The following is a 17519-nucleotide window of genomic DNA, read 5'->3' as shown; positions in this document are numbered from 1 at the left end:
ATTCCCAGCAACAAACATTCAGAGGCATACTGTATCTGATAGCACAGATATTGTGGCAAGTAGCTATTGAGAGCCATATTCTCCATGAATCCAGCTTCACTGGTTGTCCATGTTATGAGAGGGCAAAAAGGTTCTCCTTAATTAATTTTCCCCACACCATACAGTGGTACCTCGGGTTACAGACGCTACAGACTCTGCTAACCCAGAAATAGTACCTCGGGTTAAGAACTTTGCTTCAGGATGAGAACAGAAATCGTGTTCCGGGGGCACGGCAGCAGCGGGAGTTCCCATTAGCTAAAGTGGTACCTCAGGTTAAGAAGTTTCAGGTTAAGAACAGACCTTTGGAACAAATTACGTAAGTTCTTAACCCACTTTTATGTACCTGCATCATGTCTGCTCTTATTAGACTTTTCTAAACTGCAAAAGCCCAGATATTTGAACCATTTCTTCATAGTGGAGTTGCTCTTGATCATTTTGGCTGCCCCTTTCTTACCCCTTCCACTTTTACGATATTCTTTTTCAGCGAAGCATACAGGACTGCACACAGTATTCCAAGTGTGGGTGCACTGTAGGTTTGTATAATGGCATGTTTATAGCAGCTTTTCAATTCCTTTCCAAATGATCTGTAGAACTGAATTCACCTTTTTCACAATTGCCACAAACTGGTTTGACATTTATATTGAGGTATCCACAGCATCTCAAAGGTCTTGTTTTAGGTCAGACTAGGCCATTACAGACGTCTTGAGGGTATATGTGAAATTAAATTTTTTTGCCCCAGTGTGCATTACTTTACACTTGTTTACAGTTAATTGCAGCAGTCAATTTACTCCCCATTCACACAGTTTGGAAAAGGTCCTTTTGGAGTTCTTCCCAATCTCTTTTTGTTTTAATGATCCTGAGCAATTTGGTATCATCAGCAAATTTGGCTGCCTCACCGCTTACTCTAAGGCATTTATGAATAAGTTAAAATTACCAATTCCCAACACCAATCCTTGGGAGACGTCACTTTCTGCTTCTACTGGGAGAACTGTCCATTTATTCTGCTCTCTGCTTCCTGCTTCTTAACCAGTTACCTCTCCTCTTATTCTGTGGCAGCTAAACTTATTCAGAAGTCTTTGGTGAGGTACTTTGTTAAAAGCTTTTTGAAAGTCTAAATACAAATTGTCAACTGAATTCTTTTTTAAAAAAAAAGTGGTGTTACATTGGCCATTGTCCAGTCCTCAGGCATGGAGGATAATCTTTGGGACAAGTTTACATATTTTTGTTAGCCGATCAGCAATTTCACATTTGAATTACTCAAGAATTCTCAGGTGGATGCCAACTGCATCCAGTGATTTGCTCGCTTTTATTTTGTCTATAAGCCCTAGAACTTTGGCTGTCACCACTATTTGCCTCAGTTCCTTATACTGTATTCCTTTCATGGGAAAGACACAAATAATTTATTCCAACCGTCTTTCAAGCTGGTCTCCGGCTGCTAATGTATGTAAGTTTTTGTTGTTGTTGGTCTTTATGTTTTCCACAACGTGCTTGTCAAATGCTCTTTGAGCATCCCTAATTGTCTGCTTCCATTTCACTTGCCAAAGTTTGCATTCCTTTTTGTTCTCCTAATTTGGACGAGACTTCCATTTTCTAAAGAAAGTCTCATTGCCTGTAATAAGTTACTAACTTACTTGTCTGTTAACCATGCAGGCATCCTCTTGGCCTTGGTAGTATTGTGATATACCGTATTTTTTGCACCATAACACTCACTTTTTTCCTCCTAGAAAGTAAGGGGAAATGTCTGTGTGTGTTATGGAGCGAATGCCTGCGGGTGGCGGGGGGGATCTGCTGCAGTCGTGAGCAGAGGATCCATGGTTCCCCTTCCTTCCCTCCTCTGTGGTTACAAAGCATGGATCCACATGGATCCTCAGGATTTTTGCATTGGGCTACTCCAAACTCACTGTCAGATCACATGTCTGTGGCCACAGCATGAACCACAAAAATCATATATCCACTATTTCATTTAGAATATTTTTTTTCTTGTTTTCCTCCTCTAAAAACTACGTGCGTGTTATGGTCTGGTGCGTGTTATAGAGCGAAAAATACGGTACATTCTAGCTCAGCTTCAAATATTGTGGCTGTCTCTTTTAATCATTTTTGGGGGTGTTTCTTCTTTTGAAGTCAAATGTGATCATGTTGTATTTCCTTGGCAATTGTCCATTTACATATACATTGTGTTTGATAGCACTGTCACCACTGTTGCCAATTGGGTCATTTCCTGCAATCCACTGTGCATCTGGTGAAGTTGAGGATCTTCCTCATAATATATTCAACTATCCACTGATACAGAGGACAAGAGAACAACATATGGCTGAGCTGCTAAATATATCTGCTAAATGTCTATTCTACAAAAGACAGACCACTTGATTTTCAATAATGCGTCTAGGATAAGTTGCTACTTTTTATTGGCATTAGTCAAGGCACAAACATGATTTATTAAGATAAATGTAATTGATTGCACTACAAATCTATGAGTATTTTTATATCTTCGACTATGTTTTTAAAATTACCCTCTGAGGTTCCATAATGGCTGCAGGGTAAACAATAAAAATGAAATTGGAATTAAACCTATGAAACTCCTTCCCCACTAGAGACTGCTGAAGTGGGAATCTGATAAATTTCCTTAAGAATGGCTTTTAATAACCAGGTTTATGAAGTTGTGAGGTGATTTAAAGCCAATATTTTATTCTAGTGTTATGATAGCATTTTACTTACTAGCTTTACTGATCATTGAGTTTTCTGCTGTTACTAGCCCTTGGCTCTTGGGATACACATTCTAGAATTTCCTTCACTGCAATATATTTTCTTCTTATTTAGCAGCAACTAGTTTTATGAGCCTCTGCTATCATGCGCAGGAGAAACTTTTACACATATCTTGACATGTTGCAACCAGTTCCTTCCTGCTTTCTGTTTTATAATCACACTACAATATTTTATTTTAAGGGATCATCTGTTAGGAACAGTAGGGTATGGACACCCTTGAGTTGCTGTAGAGAACCCAAAAGATCTGTTTTAATATGAGAGCATAAGAAAAGCCCTGTTGCATCAGGCCAAATGGCCACATATTATCACTACTACTGCTATTACTACTACTAATTTGATTTATACTCTGATCTTCCTGCTGAAGTAGCTGAAGGAAACAGATTCCTCAATGACAAAAAAATTTTTCCCCAAAACTAAAAACAGTCTTAAAACGTTTTTAAGAATAATTAAAACATACTCAACCAGTGATCTCATGGTTGCAAGGAACACTGTCTTTTAGCCCTCAAACGGCTAGGTAAATTATTCATGTTAAGTAAATAAAGAGGGAGACAGGTGCACCTCACTAGACAGAGTGTTGCACAAATGGGGAACCACCACTGGAAAGAATCTGTCACGTGTCACCACCAACTGGGAAGCCCACAGTTGTGGCACCACCAGCAAGCCTCAGCTGCTGATCATTGGGTCCAAGATGGTTGATATTAGGGAGGCAGCTGGTTTAAATTGTTATAGCTTACCTGGGATAGAAGGAGGGGCAGGTAATAAGTTAAAATTAATGGTGGCAATAATAATAATAATAATAATAATAATAATAATAATAATAATAATAATAATAATATTGTTTGCTAGTGACCTTGCAGGTAGAGGTGGAACGACTCTAAAACATTACCTCCAGCTCCCTAAGTTTCTCCAAAACACCATAGACAAAGGTGTCAAAAGCTGCTGATAGGTCAAGAAGAACCAACAGGGTCACAGTCCCCTGTTTCTTTTCTGATATCAATCGGGATGACCATAACTGTTTCATTGCCAATATCAAGTCTGAATCCAAACAGGAATGAATATAGATGATCTACTTTCTCCATGCACAACTGCTGGCTAGCCAACACCCTTTCTATCACCTTACCCAAGAAGGAAATATTAGAGACTGGACGATAGTTTTCTAAAAGCTCTGAATGCATGGAAAACCTCTTCACAAGGGCCCATCCAAGAGCCTCTTTCAAGGCACTTGGCATGACTCTCTCCTGTAGTGAGGCATTACTGGATCATCCAGTAAATCCCCTTCTACCCAATTTTACCAGCCATGATGTGCAGAGATCAAGAGGGCATGCAGTCTGCCTCACTGCTGCAAACCTCCGGTCCACAGCCTTGGACTGCAACAACTGCAACAGATCCTACATGGTGTAATTCGACGGGCTCAAGGGACTTCCAACATGCATGAACCAATTGTGGCATCAAGTTCAGCACAGATCCAATGAATTTTCCTCTCAAAGTGATTCACAAAATCTTCTGCAGCATACCATTGTGAGGTCCTCTGTTAATGATGCTACACTGGTGGACCAACTGGTTTACCACTCTGAATGATTAGAGCCCTTCAGCCTGCTCTCACAGTGGTCAAACAGTTGCCTATGGGAATTTTGCAAGCAGGATCTAAGTGCAACAAGCTCTCCCCATCTGCAAGGCATACTGCATCCAACAGTGAATGCTGAAGATAGCTTTATCCTCCATGAAAAGAATTAAACGAAAATAACAATGAAAACATCCAAAGGCCCAGTTGGCAGTGCCCATGTGAATAGCAGCAAGGGGAAATACATTGGAATTAAATATTCTACAAAACATAGCTAGCCAGTACTCACAAGGAAAGTGATACTTTTCCTCAGGCCTGGCACTGTTTCATACTACTTCATACCTAAACAGTAGCTCCCTTGATTTTAGTGAAGCAAAAACTCCCTACTTTGATCTTTCTCTGACCGAGGGTTTAGAAACCAAGATCCTCCACCAGCAAAATTATGCAAGTTGCACCTTGATAATGAATTGTAACCCATAATCCAAAATAACAATTCATTATTCAGACAGAGATAATTTGCAGACATATTTCAGTACTTTTGAACTGGATGAAGGAACTATTCCTAAAATGGATTCTTTTTAGTGAGAAATTTTAACTTCCCTGAAACAGTCAGAATCAAAATTGGTTTCCAGAACATTGTACTTTATACTGAGGTTGCACATTTTATTACCGAAAATGAAAGCGGCTCCCTTAATAAGTAACCTTCTGTATGTGGGGAAACTGCCAATGAGTGCTGCCTTCCCTGGAAACTCCTTAGTGTTGCAGTATGCCTAGTAGGGGTCAAGGAATAATGTTAAGAAAGACCCTGTTGACTTGTATATATAGAAGAGCAAAAATGTCAAGCACACTGAGACCCTATTTCTCCTAGTAGAAAAATGATCAAATAGAAAGAGCAGGTCTCTCTCACTTTGTTGTGACCTTCCCTTGGCTAAAAGTAGCTTAAATGATTTAGGGCCCATCACAAGGAGCATAGAGGAGCTTAAGGAAGTAATCAGTGGGTGAAGGAGAACACAGAGGTGGCAGGTAATCCAGGCTGAATGACTCCTTATGTGAAAATAAGATTTAGCAGAAGAGAATTCCTGAGTGAATCACTTTGATCTACCTGAATTAATAGCATTCTATTGTTTTCCTAACTTTTTATCTCAGTGAAGATCAGGGGGGGTTTTTTTTTGGGGGGGAGGGAATCTATCGTCACCCACCATATAATGAAGTAGTACAGGCTTCTAAGCAGTTTACAACTCTAAAAACCAATTGCACAAACATTAAGTATGGTGGATTTCCCCTGCCTCCTTTAATATATACTGGCAAGCAAATATGGAAAAGGAGTAAAATGGTTTTTACCTCCATATGCTGATTCCCCCATCCTCACCCCAGTAGTCTTAGGCAAGCTGGAAACTTTGTGCATGAGTGGTCCCTGAGTTTGGGAGATTTGGGTCAGTTGCCTTTTTCTGGGATGGGGTTGCCCTCCATCTAAATGAATAGGCTTGCAATTTGGGAGTGCTCCCCTATTCAGCATTCTCACTGAAGCCTCAAGTGATTCCTATGTCCAAGACTTTTACCAGCCTTAGTTAGTTCACCAACTACAGCTCTTCCTGGACAGGGACAGCTTGGCCACAGTAGTCCACACACTGGTGACTTCTAGGCTTTATTACTGTAATGTGTTCCCTGTGGCCCTGTCCTTGTATTTGGTCTGGAAGCTTGCAGCTGCTGCAAAACAGTGTTACCCATTTGCTCTCTGGGAAAACCTACTGCTGAAATTATTGCACTGGCTGCCAATTTGCAACCCAGCTAGATTCAAGGTTTCAATATTGCTGTATAAGGCCCAGTATGGTTCTGGACCAGGGTACCTGGAAAGCTGGCTCTCCATACATTCCACTCTGGTCACCTAAATCTGTGGATGATTCCACAAACCTCTGTGACTTGAGCATGTGCTTTTAGCACTGTGGTACCTGTTCTCTGAAACTCTCTTAGAAGTAAAGCAAGCCCCAACACTGCTATGTCCTCCAAGTATTTCTAAAGTCAATCTATTTTGATGATGCCGCCTTCCATTCTTGATGGTCTTTATGTTGTTTTAAAACTGTGTTACTATGTGTACTAGGGTTTATAGTCTATTTCTGTATACTGCTTAGGTATTCGGTGGATACAGAGTGGGTTATAGACTCAGAATTTTTAAAAAACTATATTTAGATTTAAAATAATATTTTAAAACTTTTCCTGCTATAAGGTAAAATTGCAAGTCAATGACAAACTCAGGCATTTGTTGTGGATATATTTTTAAAATGTGAAAATTGTATAGATTACAAATATTGTTGCTCTTCAAGCATTAAGAAAGCCAATTATTTTAGGTTGCAGCATTACACAGTTACTCAACAAATAAGTATAATGAATTTCAGTGGTCCTTATGAATGAAAAACTGTTCACTAAACTGCATCCTGAAAACAGAACAAAATCCATGTATATATAAAATTCGATTTAAGATTTTACGGGAGGGAAATCAAATTTCCTTACGTGTTATTCTCTGATAGTTGGCTTTACACTAACATTCTCTCTTTTAGGATTATAAATATTAGCTCCATCTTTCAAGAGGCAGAAACCATGTCACGAGACCAAACACAAACACTGAACAATGACTATTTGCTAGTAATCTGTATCTATTTTATAATGATTCCCTGCTACTAATGTGCATATGCCAATGTGATATTTCCAAAAAATGACAAAAACCAACAGCAACTGATTTAAAATGTCAGAGCAAGCCTGTTGTATAAATACAGCACAATGAAAAACATGAAAAATTAGCCATTGCAAAATATATGTTATAACTAGTATAAATACATATACTACATAATGTGTCTAACATAAGATAAGTACAGGACTTACTGGCAGTCATTATTTTATGACTACAGCTATTTAAATGAACACTGCATAGGCATGAACCCATCAGCAGCCTGCTACTGTGCTTCAAAGTTAAACCATCTGTGAACCCTAAGAAAAAAACCTATGCCAACACTAAGGCTGAGGTTCAAAGAAGAACCAGAGAACTAAAAAACACCTGGTGGATAAAAAAAGCTCAAGAGATCCAGCGCTTAGCTGACACTCATGATGCACAGAGTTTCTTTAAAGCCACAAAGACCATCTATGGGCCAATAAATCATTGCATATGCCCCCTACGCTCAGCAGATGGTATCACACTTCTAAAAGATAAAGAAGCTATTGCACTGTGCTGGAAAGAACATTACCAACATCTCCTTAACCGCAACTCCCCCGTAGCTGAAGTCCTCTCAAAAATCCTGCAAAAACAAATTAGAGATGAGCTTGCAGTATCTCCAAATCTGGGAGAGTTGCGTACAGCTATTAACCAAATGAAAAACAACAAAGCCAGCGGACCTGATGGGATACCTGCCGAAATCTTCAAAGTGGGCAGAATTGAACTTACACAACAACTTCGAAAAAATCTGGGAAAGAGAAGAAATCCCAGCAGACTTTAGAGATGCCAAAATTATCAATCTCTTTAAAAAAAGGTGACAGAACTGATTGTGGAAACTATTGAGGCATCTTTCTATTAGCTGCAGCCAGCAAAATTCTTGCAAGGATCTTAGCAAACTGTCTCATAACAATATCCAAGGTGACTCTTCCTGAATCCCAAAATGGTTTTCAGCCTTCTAGGGAGACAGTGGACATGATTTTCACCGCTCGACAGCTTCAAGAAAAATGCAAATTGCAAAACCAACCCCTGTATATGGCATTTATTGACCTGACTAAGGCTTTCAACACTGTAAATCGTAATGCCCTGTAGACTGTCCTTCTGAAAACTGGCTGCCCAGATAAATTTGTAAACATCATTCGGCTCCTCCATGATAATATGACAGCAACAATCGCAGATAACAATGGCTCTCAAAGTGAGCCATTCACAGTGAGATCAGGTATTAAACAGGGTTGTGTTATTGCCCCAACTCTATTCATTATTTTCATTGCCATGATCCTGCACTCTGTTGAAGGGAAACTCCCCACCGGAGTAGAAATCATATAATGAACAGATGGAAAGCTCTTCAATCTGAGCAGGCTGAAAACAAAGAGTAAGGATACCGTAACTTCCGTCATAGAGCTTCAGTATGCTGATGACAACGTAGTGTGCACATGCTCAGAGGATGACCTCCAAACCATGTTAAATATCTTTGCAGAAGCTTACGAAAAGCTTGGCCTATCACTCAACATCCAAAAAACCAAAGTGCTGCACCAACAAGTACAAAATAACCCCTCTACAGTGCCACAAATCCAACTCAATGGTGTAACATTGGAAAATGTCAATCACTTCTCCTACCTAGGCAGTTATCTTTCCACAAGAGCCAACATTGATGCCGAAATCCAGCATCACCTGAGCTCTGTGAGTGCGGCTTTCTCCCGACTGAAGTGCAGAGTGTTTGAGGACCGGGACATTCGCAGGGAAACCAAAATGCTTGTTTACACAGCTATTGTACTACCAGCCTTACTATATGCTTGTGAAACATGAACCACTTATAAACGCCATCTCCAACTCCTTGAAAGATTCCATCAACGGTGTCTCCAAAAAATTTTACACATCACTTGAGAACAGCCTTTACCAAAGGTGTCATGGGCTTTGAAGACACTTGAACTCAGGACGCAAGGGAGAAACGTGCTAGGAGGAAGGCAAATCCACACCGTGATCAGCCCCCACCTGGAAACCAATGTCCCCACTGTGGAAGGACGTGTGGATCCAGAATTGGCCTCCAGAGTCACTTACAGACTCATTGTTAAAACCGTGTTTATGGAAGACAATCTTACTCAGCTACGAGTGATTGCCAAAGAAGAAGACGACTATGCTTCAAAGTTAAACCATCTGTCCCAGCAACAGCTTTAAGTAGACTCCTTGGCAGAGCATTTTACTTTCTCAATATTCTTCTTCAGACCATAGTGTATGGGATATAGTGGTTCCGTTTCAATTAGGGGGGAAATCAGTATTAATTTGGTTGATCATGTTAGCACAGACAGATATTTAAACAAGTACCACCTCCAATTGGGGAGAAGAACAATTTCCCCTAAGCCTTCCTTCTGTGCATGAACTTGGATTGTTTACTCATAAAACTAAGAACCATTTTGTACATCTAACCTGTACATGTATCTGCACATCTAAAGCAGGGCTAGGATAACCTATGGCCTTCAAGATGTCATTGGACTCCATCTCCCACCAGTCACAGCCAGCATGGTCAACAGTCAGGGGTGATGGGAGTTGGAGTCTACAGGTTTCTCATCCCTATTCTAAAGTTACAGACAAATCAGATGATATAACTTCAATCCAGCTCCCTGTTTTAACAAAATCTATATTCTCATTGGTATGTTTTTAGAATGGTTTACAATCAGGATGATGCTTTCAACATCTGATAGAATATATCAAGAAATAAATTTTAAAAAAGAAAACACTCAACAATGGCCGTTAAAAACATGGCATTGGTTACTGACAACAAACATCCCACCATGCTCAGTGAGTGAGAACAAGTGAATATTTCTAAACAAAAAAGAAAACTGAAAGAGTGCTTGAATGCTCAGAAAAAAATGTGTTTCCAGTGTAGGAAAACACATTTTCAAGAAGGTGTACACAAAATCCATCAACATATCACTTTATAACATTGGTGAAATCAACCTGTTTTTTGGAATCAACCAGTGCTAAACATTTTTCAACATGCAGGGAAATGTTCTGTAAAGTGGAAAGGTAGAAAGCTGATTTTGCTCTTTCTAGACAGACAGGCAGGTTGTGTATGGTACGACATGTATTTTTGTTATTGTTTTAGCTAAAACGCTACACACACACACACACACACACACACACAATCACCTCGGAAATAAGTTTCTACAAAGTTACAATTTATCTGAAATCTACAATAACCTTTATCTGTAAGCTTGTGCTATCTCACCATGCTTTAGATAATTTGTGAGGAAACTGAATGCCACTAGCCCTAAAAGACAACATGTCCACACCACATCACTTTATTTTCATTGTATGCATACTATCTACACTTTGCCTACTATCTTGCACCTGGTTACCCATCCACAGGAATGCCTTTTAATCTTAACCAAACACGGTGCTTTTTTCTAGAAAAATAGGTGCCAGTACTCACCATGAAGTTGTTATAGTGCCACACTTTTTAAACAAAACCCAAAGAGGTGCTGATACTGCGTACCCTTGAGTACCCCCTGGGGGGAGCACTGGCCACATGACTGCAAAATTTATTTTGGGGCTTGTTTGGGGAGTAGTGAATAGCTTTCTGAAAATCCAACTATACAGTGTCTTTGAGATACCCATCTACACACTTGTCGGCACCCCTAAAGAACAGTAAAAAGCTGATACTGGAATCAACTAGCAAACTCAATCGTTGGCCAATACAGCATCACATATTTTATGCAGGGGTGAGCCACAACTGTCCCTACTTTCAAAAGACTACTATTTCATCAATGTCCACGGGAATAATACCATCTCTTATAAAATTTCGAGGAAATAATATATAACAGGCATGTCCATCAGGTAGATCGTGATCTACTGGAAGATCATGGGGTGTTCCTGGTAGATCTTTGGCCTCTCAGAGATCTCTTTCCTCCCCCCAAAAAGGGGGGAGGAAGCTGAACAACTGTGGTTTAAAGCTCAACAACTTTGGCCCATCCAACGACAATGGGTAGATCACTGGCAGCTTTTTATACTGTGAGTAGATCGCAGTCTATTGGGAGTTGGACGTCCCTGATATATAATACTGATGACAGTTCTGGCATAAGAGAAGTGGATTAAGTGGATCTCCACAGTGAACAGAGATAAACAGATCATGTAAGGCTGCAGGAATAACTCTGTGCCAAGAAAAAAGGAGAACTAGGTAGATGGACAGACAGACAGACAGGTAGATAGACAGAGAGACAGAGGAACACAGTTGTGAGGGAAGCAGCCAACTCTGGTAATCTTAGAACAGCAGAGCAGCATCACTGCAAATGTGCATTACTCTGACCAATTTGTTACATAAAAAAACCTTTTGCTGCATATTTAAATTTACAATAAAGGTTTTCAAACTAATGTCTAAATGAACCTTCCTAAGTCGTCAAGTATCCTTAGGTGTGGCTAAATCAAACCAGTGAGTAGGTAGTGTTTTGTTTTGTTTGTTTTATCCTTGTGGCTGAGCCACAAGTTAAAGGCTCCCCATCCCTATTCTAAATCCCACCACCCTCACCACTGTAAGTTAGAACATTGTGTGACCAGGGTTCTAAAACATGGGCAAGACAATGCACATAGAATAGGATCCTCTCCTCAGATCTTCCCTCAACACATGGAAAGGGTAGAGCTGGCCCAGCAGAAGCTGGGCTAGCAGGATTTAGAGCACCCAAACACTGCACACAAGGGTCAAGAGTTTTGTTTTTAGTTTTCTGATATCCTTATCAATATTAATCTGAATATCTATTTCATTTGAATGCTATGCCAAATATGATTCAGTTATCTGTTAGTAGGCATACCAGTCTACAGAGGGTTTTGTGATATAACCAGCAGGCGAAAGGCATCATGGGAGTGTAGGACCCTGCAGATCATCATGTGAGCCCTTTGTAGGACTGAGTGGCCCTCTACAGAATGGGTCTCCAAGGTGGTATCCACAGAGGTCAGAATGCACACCCGTTTATCCCACGGTGCCTGCAAAAGGCCTCAGCAAATATCTACAGTGCCTGAGAGATTCTTTGCAGTTCCTCTTTCCACTAATTCAGCCACAGCTATACTGAACACTCACCCCTAAGCATTGCCACAATTCACTGGCTGCTGCACTACGCTCCCACCCTCCAAAGAGCTTCTCTCTGTGAACAAGTGCACCGATTGAGGGACATGCCTACATCATTTTGTCTTCCTCTTTTTCTGCTCTTTTAGATATGGCAGTCTCCATAGTCACCTTTTTTAAAATGCCAGATCTCTCCACACTAGCCATTTTGTGACTGGTGCCCATGATAGTTTTCAAAACTCCAAATGTGCCCATTGGCCCCCAAATGTTGGAGATTCCTGCCCTACATATCAAAAAATGAGAACAAGAAAGTAAGGAAGGATTTGTGACTTTTGACAATTATTCTTGAGGGGAAGAAAAGGTAACAATTGCCAAAATACCACAAAAAGGTTTCACATGTTACCTGGCTATGACAAAGAGCACACAACTGACACCCAAGTAAGCCAGCAGAATATACATCCAGATATCAGGGGAGAGAGGATTCAGGAAGGAGAAGACGCCCGGGTTTGTACCATTGGGCTTGCGGTACAATATACTTATTCCGAGAGTCATAAAGGGCTTGGAAAAGTCGATGACCGTCTCTCGAACATACGTAATAGCCAGTGGTGCAACGGCAAGGTCAGCTTTCTGTTTGCAAAGGAAGAAAAGAGAGAAGGAGAGAGGGAGAGAGAAATAGGCCATAAGTCAAAAGCAGCAGACAGAAGCAGGCAATCAAATTAAATAAAACACAGACTTATACACTTTGAGAGCCCTGTCTCGGTACCAATTAAGCTGAAATTTAAAGCTCTGCTTCTGCTCCTCCTCCAGTAAAGAAGCTGATTTATACTGCTACTCTTCCTCCAAGAGTTTTGAACACTGCAGTGTTTACAGATACCATTAAAGATATGGAGAAAAAAATCTGAAAAGAAGTGACTACTTGTGGAATCCCATTTAATATTTCATTTATAACATGCTCTATTTGAAGGTGGTGGTAGTGGGGATTTCCCTTCAAAATATATACTGGAGGGCTGAATGGATTTTAAGCATTAAAACATTCTCCATTTCATTTAACTTGTTCTGATAGACACGCAACAAGAGAATTAGGCTCACATTTTAAACCCTTGAACCACAATCAATACAGAGAACCATGCAATTAGATCTGTGCTAAATAGTGGCATCTTTGACTCTCCCTTATTTTTTTATTTAAAAAAATGCAGTTGGGAATACTAACAAGTTTCAAAAGCTTCAAAATTTGAAAAGCAAAGTCAGAAACTGCTGTTACTCTCTGTTGCCACTCCTAAATTTACCACTGGGAATGCAGAGGCACTTTCATATTCTTAGGGGAGCTCTCTGGATCATAGTCATGAATTCTTATTTTCAAGTTCAGTTTAAGATGTTCATTTTCCCCCTTAGCAATGTAAAAACTTTGTATTCAAATCAAACCCCCCCCTTCTGATTCTTGAAAGAAAAGGGTTTGTCATTGACTTCAGAAGCATCAACGATACTGCCATACAGTTGCTCAAACACAGGCGCTCCATTTTCAAATGGGTTAATTATTTTCATTCAATTTATTTATTATATTTTAAATCCTGCCCTCCCTTCCATAGGACCCTAGGGTGGCAAACACACCTGTTACAGAATGTAGTGGTTATTTAGTTTGACTCCACAGCCCTATTTGTATGCAGTGCTGGCATGTAAATGCTACACACAACCAGGGAGAGTGGAGACGCTAAAGCTCTGGGCTGCTTCAACACTGCTATTCCCATCCCCCTAAAAAAACAGCATTCTAACTCATGTGGGAAGCCTCCATAAGTAGAGGAGCTTCCCTGCTTCAGGCTCAACTTTACATTGCCTTGAGGTTTACAGGCACAGCAACACTAAGGGGAAGAGTTGAGCACATTTGTCCATGCTCCCTGAGCATATCTGTAGCACATTTACATGTGAGCAGCATGCTCTAAAAGAACTTATAAATAACTCTCATACATGGTATGAAGTAGCCGTGTTAGCCTGTTCCTCCAAAAGAACAAAGATTCTTGTGGCACCTTTGAGAACATCATAGGAGGTGCCACTGAAGGAGAAATCAGCGAAAAAAATGTCTCTTTCTCCCTGCATCTTGCTGGTTGGAGCGGCCTAAGCAGAACTCCACTCAGGGAACGCTACCATCAATTGTAGCACACTCTGGCTACTACTGCTTCTGTTTATCAGCTGGTTAGCCGAACACAAACAAACAGGCCCTTTCACACAGATTTGGAGAGTGGGAATCCTACAACTGGCTTAATATACTGTACCTTAATTTCATTATATTGAAGAGCATTTATGCAAGACCAAAGATTGATTGCCTAACTTGAAGAGGTGAAGTTTGCCATGCTTCCCCCCCCCCCATGCTAACTTGACAACTCCTCCACAAACTATAGTTTCTGCTGTATTTATTGTTTTTTATTAGATACAATATGCCCCGCTGTGTTAAACAGATTTTGTGGTGTATTAAAAGTTCAGAGGATCAAGCTTAAGAGCATCACTTCCAACCTCCATAGAGAACCACAACATTAACATGATGATCATTACTCCAAAGACAATGTCTAAGTTATGCAAAATACGGTTATACCTTCAGCTCTGTGTACCACCACACATTTTTATTGCACCTCTCTTTCCAGTTACAGGGCAAAGCAGCCAACTGAGATAATAAAACACACTTATGGTTGACACTCATGAAGATGTCATGTCATCACTCTGCAAACACCTACATCTCCATAACAAATGAGATCTTTTCCATTTTAGCCTTTCAACTCTATTTGATAGAACAAAATATTATGGGTAAAAGGCTTTTACTATGGCCCTATATTTGGTGAACTTGCTACAGCAGAGGTTTATTTACAGGCTGCTTTTCAGCCAACACAGTTATAATGCAAAAATAACTACAACAATCAAAATTTAAAGCAAAACCCACATATTTATATGCATTTCTGAATCTGCAACTAAAACTCACAGAGAGTTCATGAGTATCACAACTGGGCAAAGTCACGCATAAAACCACACCCAACTAATAAAAGAGGAAACCTGATATTATTTAACTATGAAGTTTCAAGAGCTTCAAAACTTTTCAATGCCTGAAAAAACTAACTTGTAGAGTGTGGCAACTTTGAGCTGGTCACTCCTTCAACAGTGGAGCCAGTAGGTTGTATTGAGGCCAGCTATGGTGCTCACCTCTGCCAACAAAAGCATATATTTAAGCAAGTCCATATATCACAACTATCACAAAGAAAACCCTATATAAGAAAACTGCTCAAAGAGTTGTCCATGCAACATATAAGTGGCTGGTTATGCTGGTCTCTATTAGACTGGAAAATTTCACTTCATTTCGATTTATAACCCACATTCCTATCCCAAAGAAAACCCAACAAAGCAGCTAAGAGGAAAGCCAAGTCTGCAGTCTGTTAATAAACATGAACAGAACATCAAAGGGAATATCAATAGTGTAATAAACTTACCAGGCTAAGAAAAGACTCATCCATGACCATGCCAGAAATATCTGTAAACCATGGATCACCAAAACAACACCTGCACCTGTAGAGACCCCTCCCACTGCTGCAATGAGGCTTCAAAGAAGCATTCTAGCCAATAGAATCCCCCCTTAAGCCTAATTGCAATGTGGGCCATGCTTTGGGAAAGGGATAGTTAACTAGCCCTCACACCTGTGACTTCTTACCAACTAATCCCCTCCCTGCTCCCATGCTGGAAATAGGCTTTAGCAAGAGTTTATTGGCTTCAATAGGAGGCTTCTTTGAAACCTAATTATAACAGAGGAGAGGTGTTTGTGAGGGAAGTTGCCTCTTGGGGAGGAAAGATTATCCCTTGCTTTCCAGTGGTGCCCCTCCCATGCTGAAAATGCCTTTCCTTGCCACAATCAGGGTTCTTTGAAGGAGGGGCTATGGCAGTGATGGACTACAATTTCCATCATCCCTGACCACTGGTCATGTTGGCTAGGGATGATGGGAGTTGTAGTCCCAAAAACAGCTGGGGGGCCAAGTTTGGCCATCACTGGGCTATGGGGTATGGGTCAGTATTACCCCTTCTGTTCCCAACTGTCGAACATACCCTGACATTTCTATCCCACAAACAGGTTTGAAAAATAAGCTTTCTATTGGCCCCAACAGATAGCAAAAATCAGTGGCATGTGGTCATTGGACTAAGGGGGCCAGGCTAGTCCCCTTAGGCTAGTCCCCTCCCCAATCCTCCTCACAAGCTGGCACCTCTGGCCCTAACTATTCCCCTATGAAAAATCTTGCTGCACGCCAAATATAGTTTTAGTAAAAGTAGTTTTAGGAAATATAAAGGCTGTCCACCTGCGAGGGCTGCCTCACAGCAAACGAGTTTTAAAAGCGCAGCTGTTGTTCCTCACAGCTTTTGTTTTATGAAGTAGAGGCAACATTCTGCTTACAGTTTCAACAGGCGTTCGCCAAGGGTACAATCAATGGCATTGTTTTTAACCGGAGGGTGACTTATATCTCCACAGCACAACCCAGAGTTTATGTACTTATGAAGGCAGAGGGAAGCACTTATTGGATTTTAACACTGTACTTATTTGTTACATTTCTTTCCTGCCTTTCCGCTAAAGAGCTTTCAGCAGATTACACTGTGCTTAACATTGGCTTCCTATACAGACATTGTCCAGGTCCAACATTACTTCACTTAAGGATTTGCACATGACTTAGGCATGCCCCTATCAAACTAATGGCACCTCCATTAACTGCAGTTCAAAATGCACATGGCTTTAGTTACCAGTTAATCTCACATTCAACTCCCCTATTTGAAAAGCGTTTGTATGACACTGAGCTATCCCAGTCTGACTTCTGGAAGAAGAACACAATATTATAATAATTTCTTGGAATATTTAGCAGTGCAATCCTACACAGAAGCAATCCCATTGAGTTCAATTAGACTTTTCCCCAGATATGTAAATAGTACAGAATTGGAGTACAACGTTGGTTTGGTTTTGGCTCTATATTTACCTTTCATGTTTTACATGTCTTTTTCATAATGTACATGAGTTTAATTAATCGCCCACGTATTTTCAATTAGTTGCTAGCTGTCTAACTTTTAAAATTTTTAACGATAAATTGCTGCCACAAAAGACACAGACAGTGCTTTTATATATCCACTGTTAGTTTGCTTGCATTAAAGTCTACAGTACAAATGCTAGCCTGTAGTCATGGTATGCTAGCACACTTGTTTGCCTGAATGTGTTTTTTAATAAGTGCTTTATTAAATTTTATCTGGGTTGCAGGCAATGTACAAATATTAAAAGCATAAATATTAGAAAAAATGAATGAAATGAAAACTGCAGAAGTCTATATTCCATAAAGAGTTTGTCTTGGTCTAGACAAAGTTTCTGGGCCAGATCACACTACTATCAACCAGCAAAA

General features: G+C 40.2%; 1 protein-coding gene across 5 annotated transcripts in view; it reads right to left on the bottom strand.

Annotated features, from left to right (window-relative positions):
* Positions 1-17519, bottom strand: part of GRIK2 (glutamate ionotropic receptor kainate type subunit 2) — a 439072-nt gene that overhangs the window by 144621 nt on the left and 276932 nt on the right. For 4 of the 5 annotated variants that reach the window (XM_053381544.1, XM_053381541.1, XM_053381543.1 and 1 more), the window contains exon 12: positions 12521-12744. The exons of the other annotated variant lie outside the window; for it this stretch is intronic. In XM_053381544.1, coding sequence (XP_053237519.1) covers positions 12521-12744 — 224 coding nt within the window. The remainder of the gene's footprint in view (positions 1-12520; positions 12745-17519) is intronic. 5 annotated transcript variants of the gene reach the window in all.

This window comes from Podarcis raffonei, chromosome 3, assembly GCF_027172205.1.
Source record: "Podarcis raffonei isolate rPodRaf1 chromosome 3, rPodRaf1.pri, whole genome shotgun sequence".
Classification (NCBI taxonomy): domain Eukaryota; kingdom Metazoa; phylum Chordata; class Lepidosauria; order Squamata; family Lacertidae; genus Podarcis; species Podarcis raffonei.
Note: the sequence above shows the minus strand (reverse complement) of the source record. Positions and strands in the feature narration are given on the sequence as shown.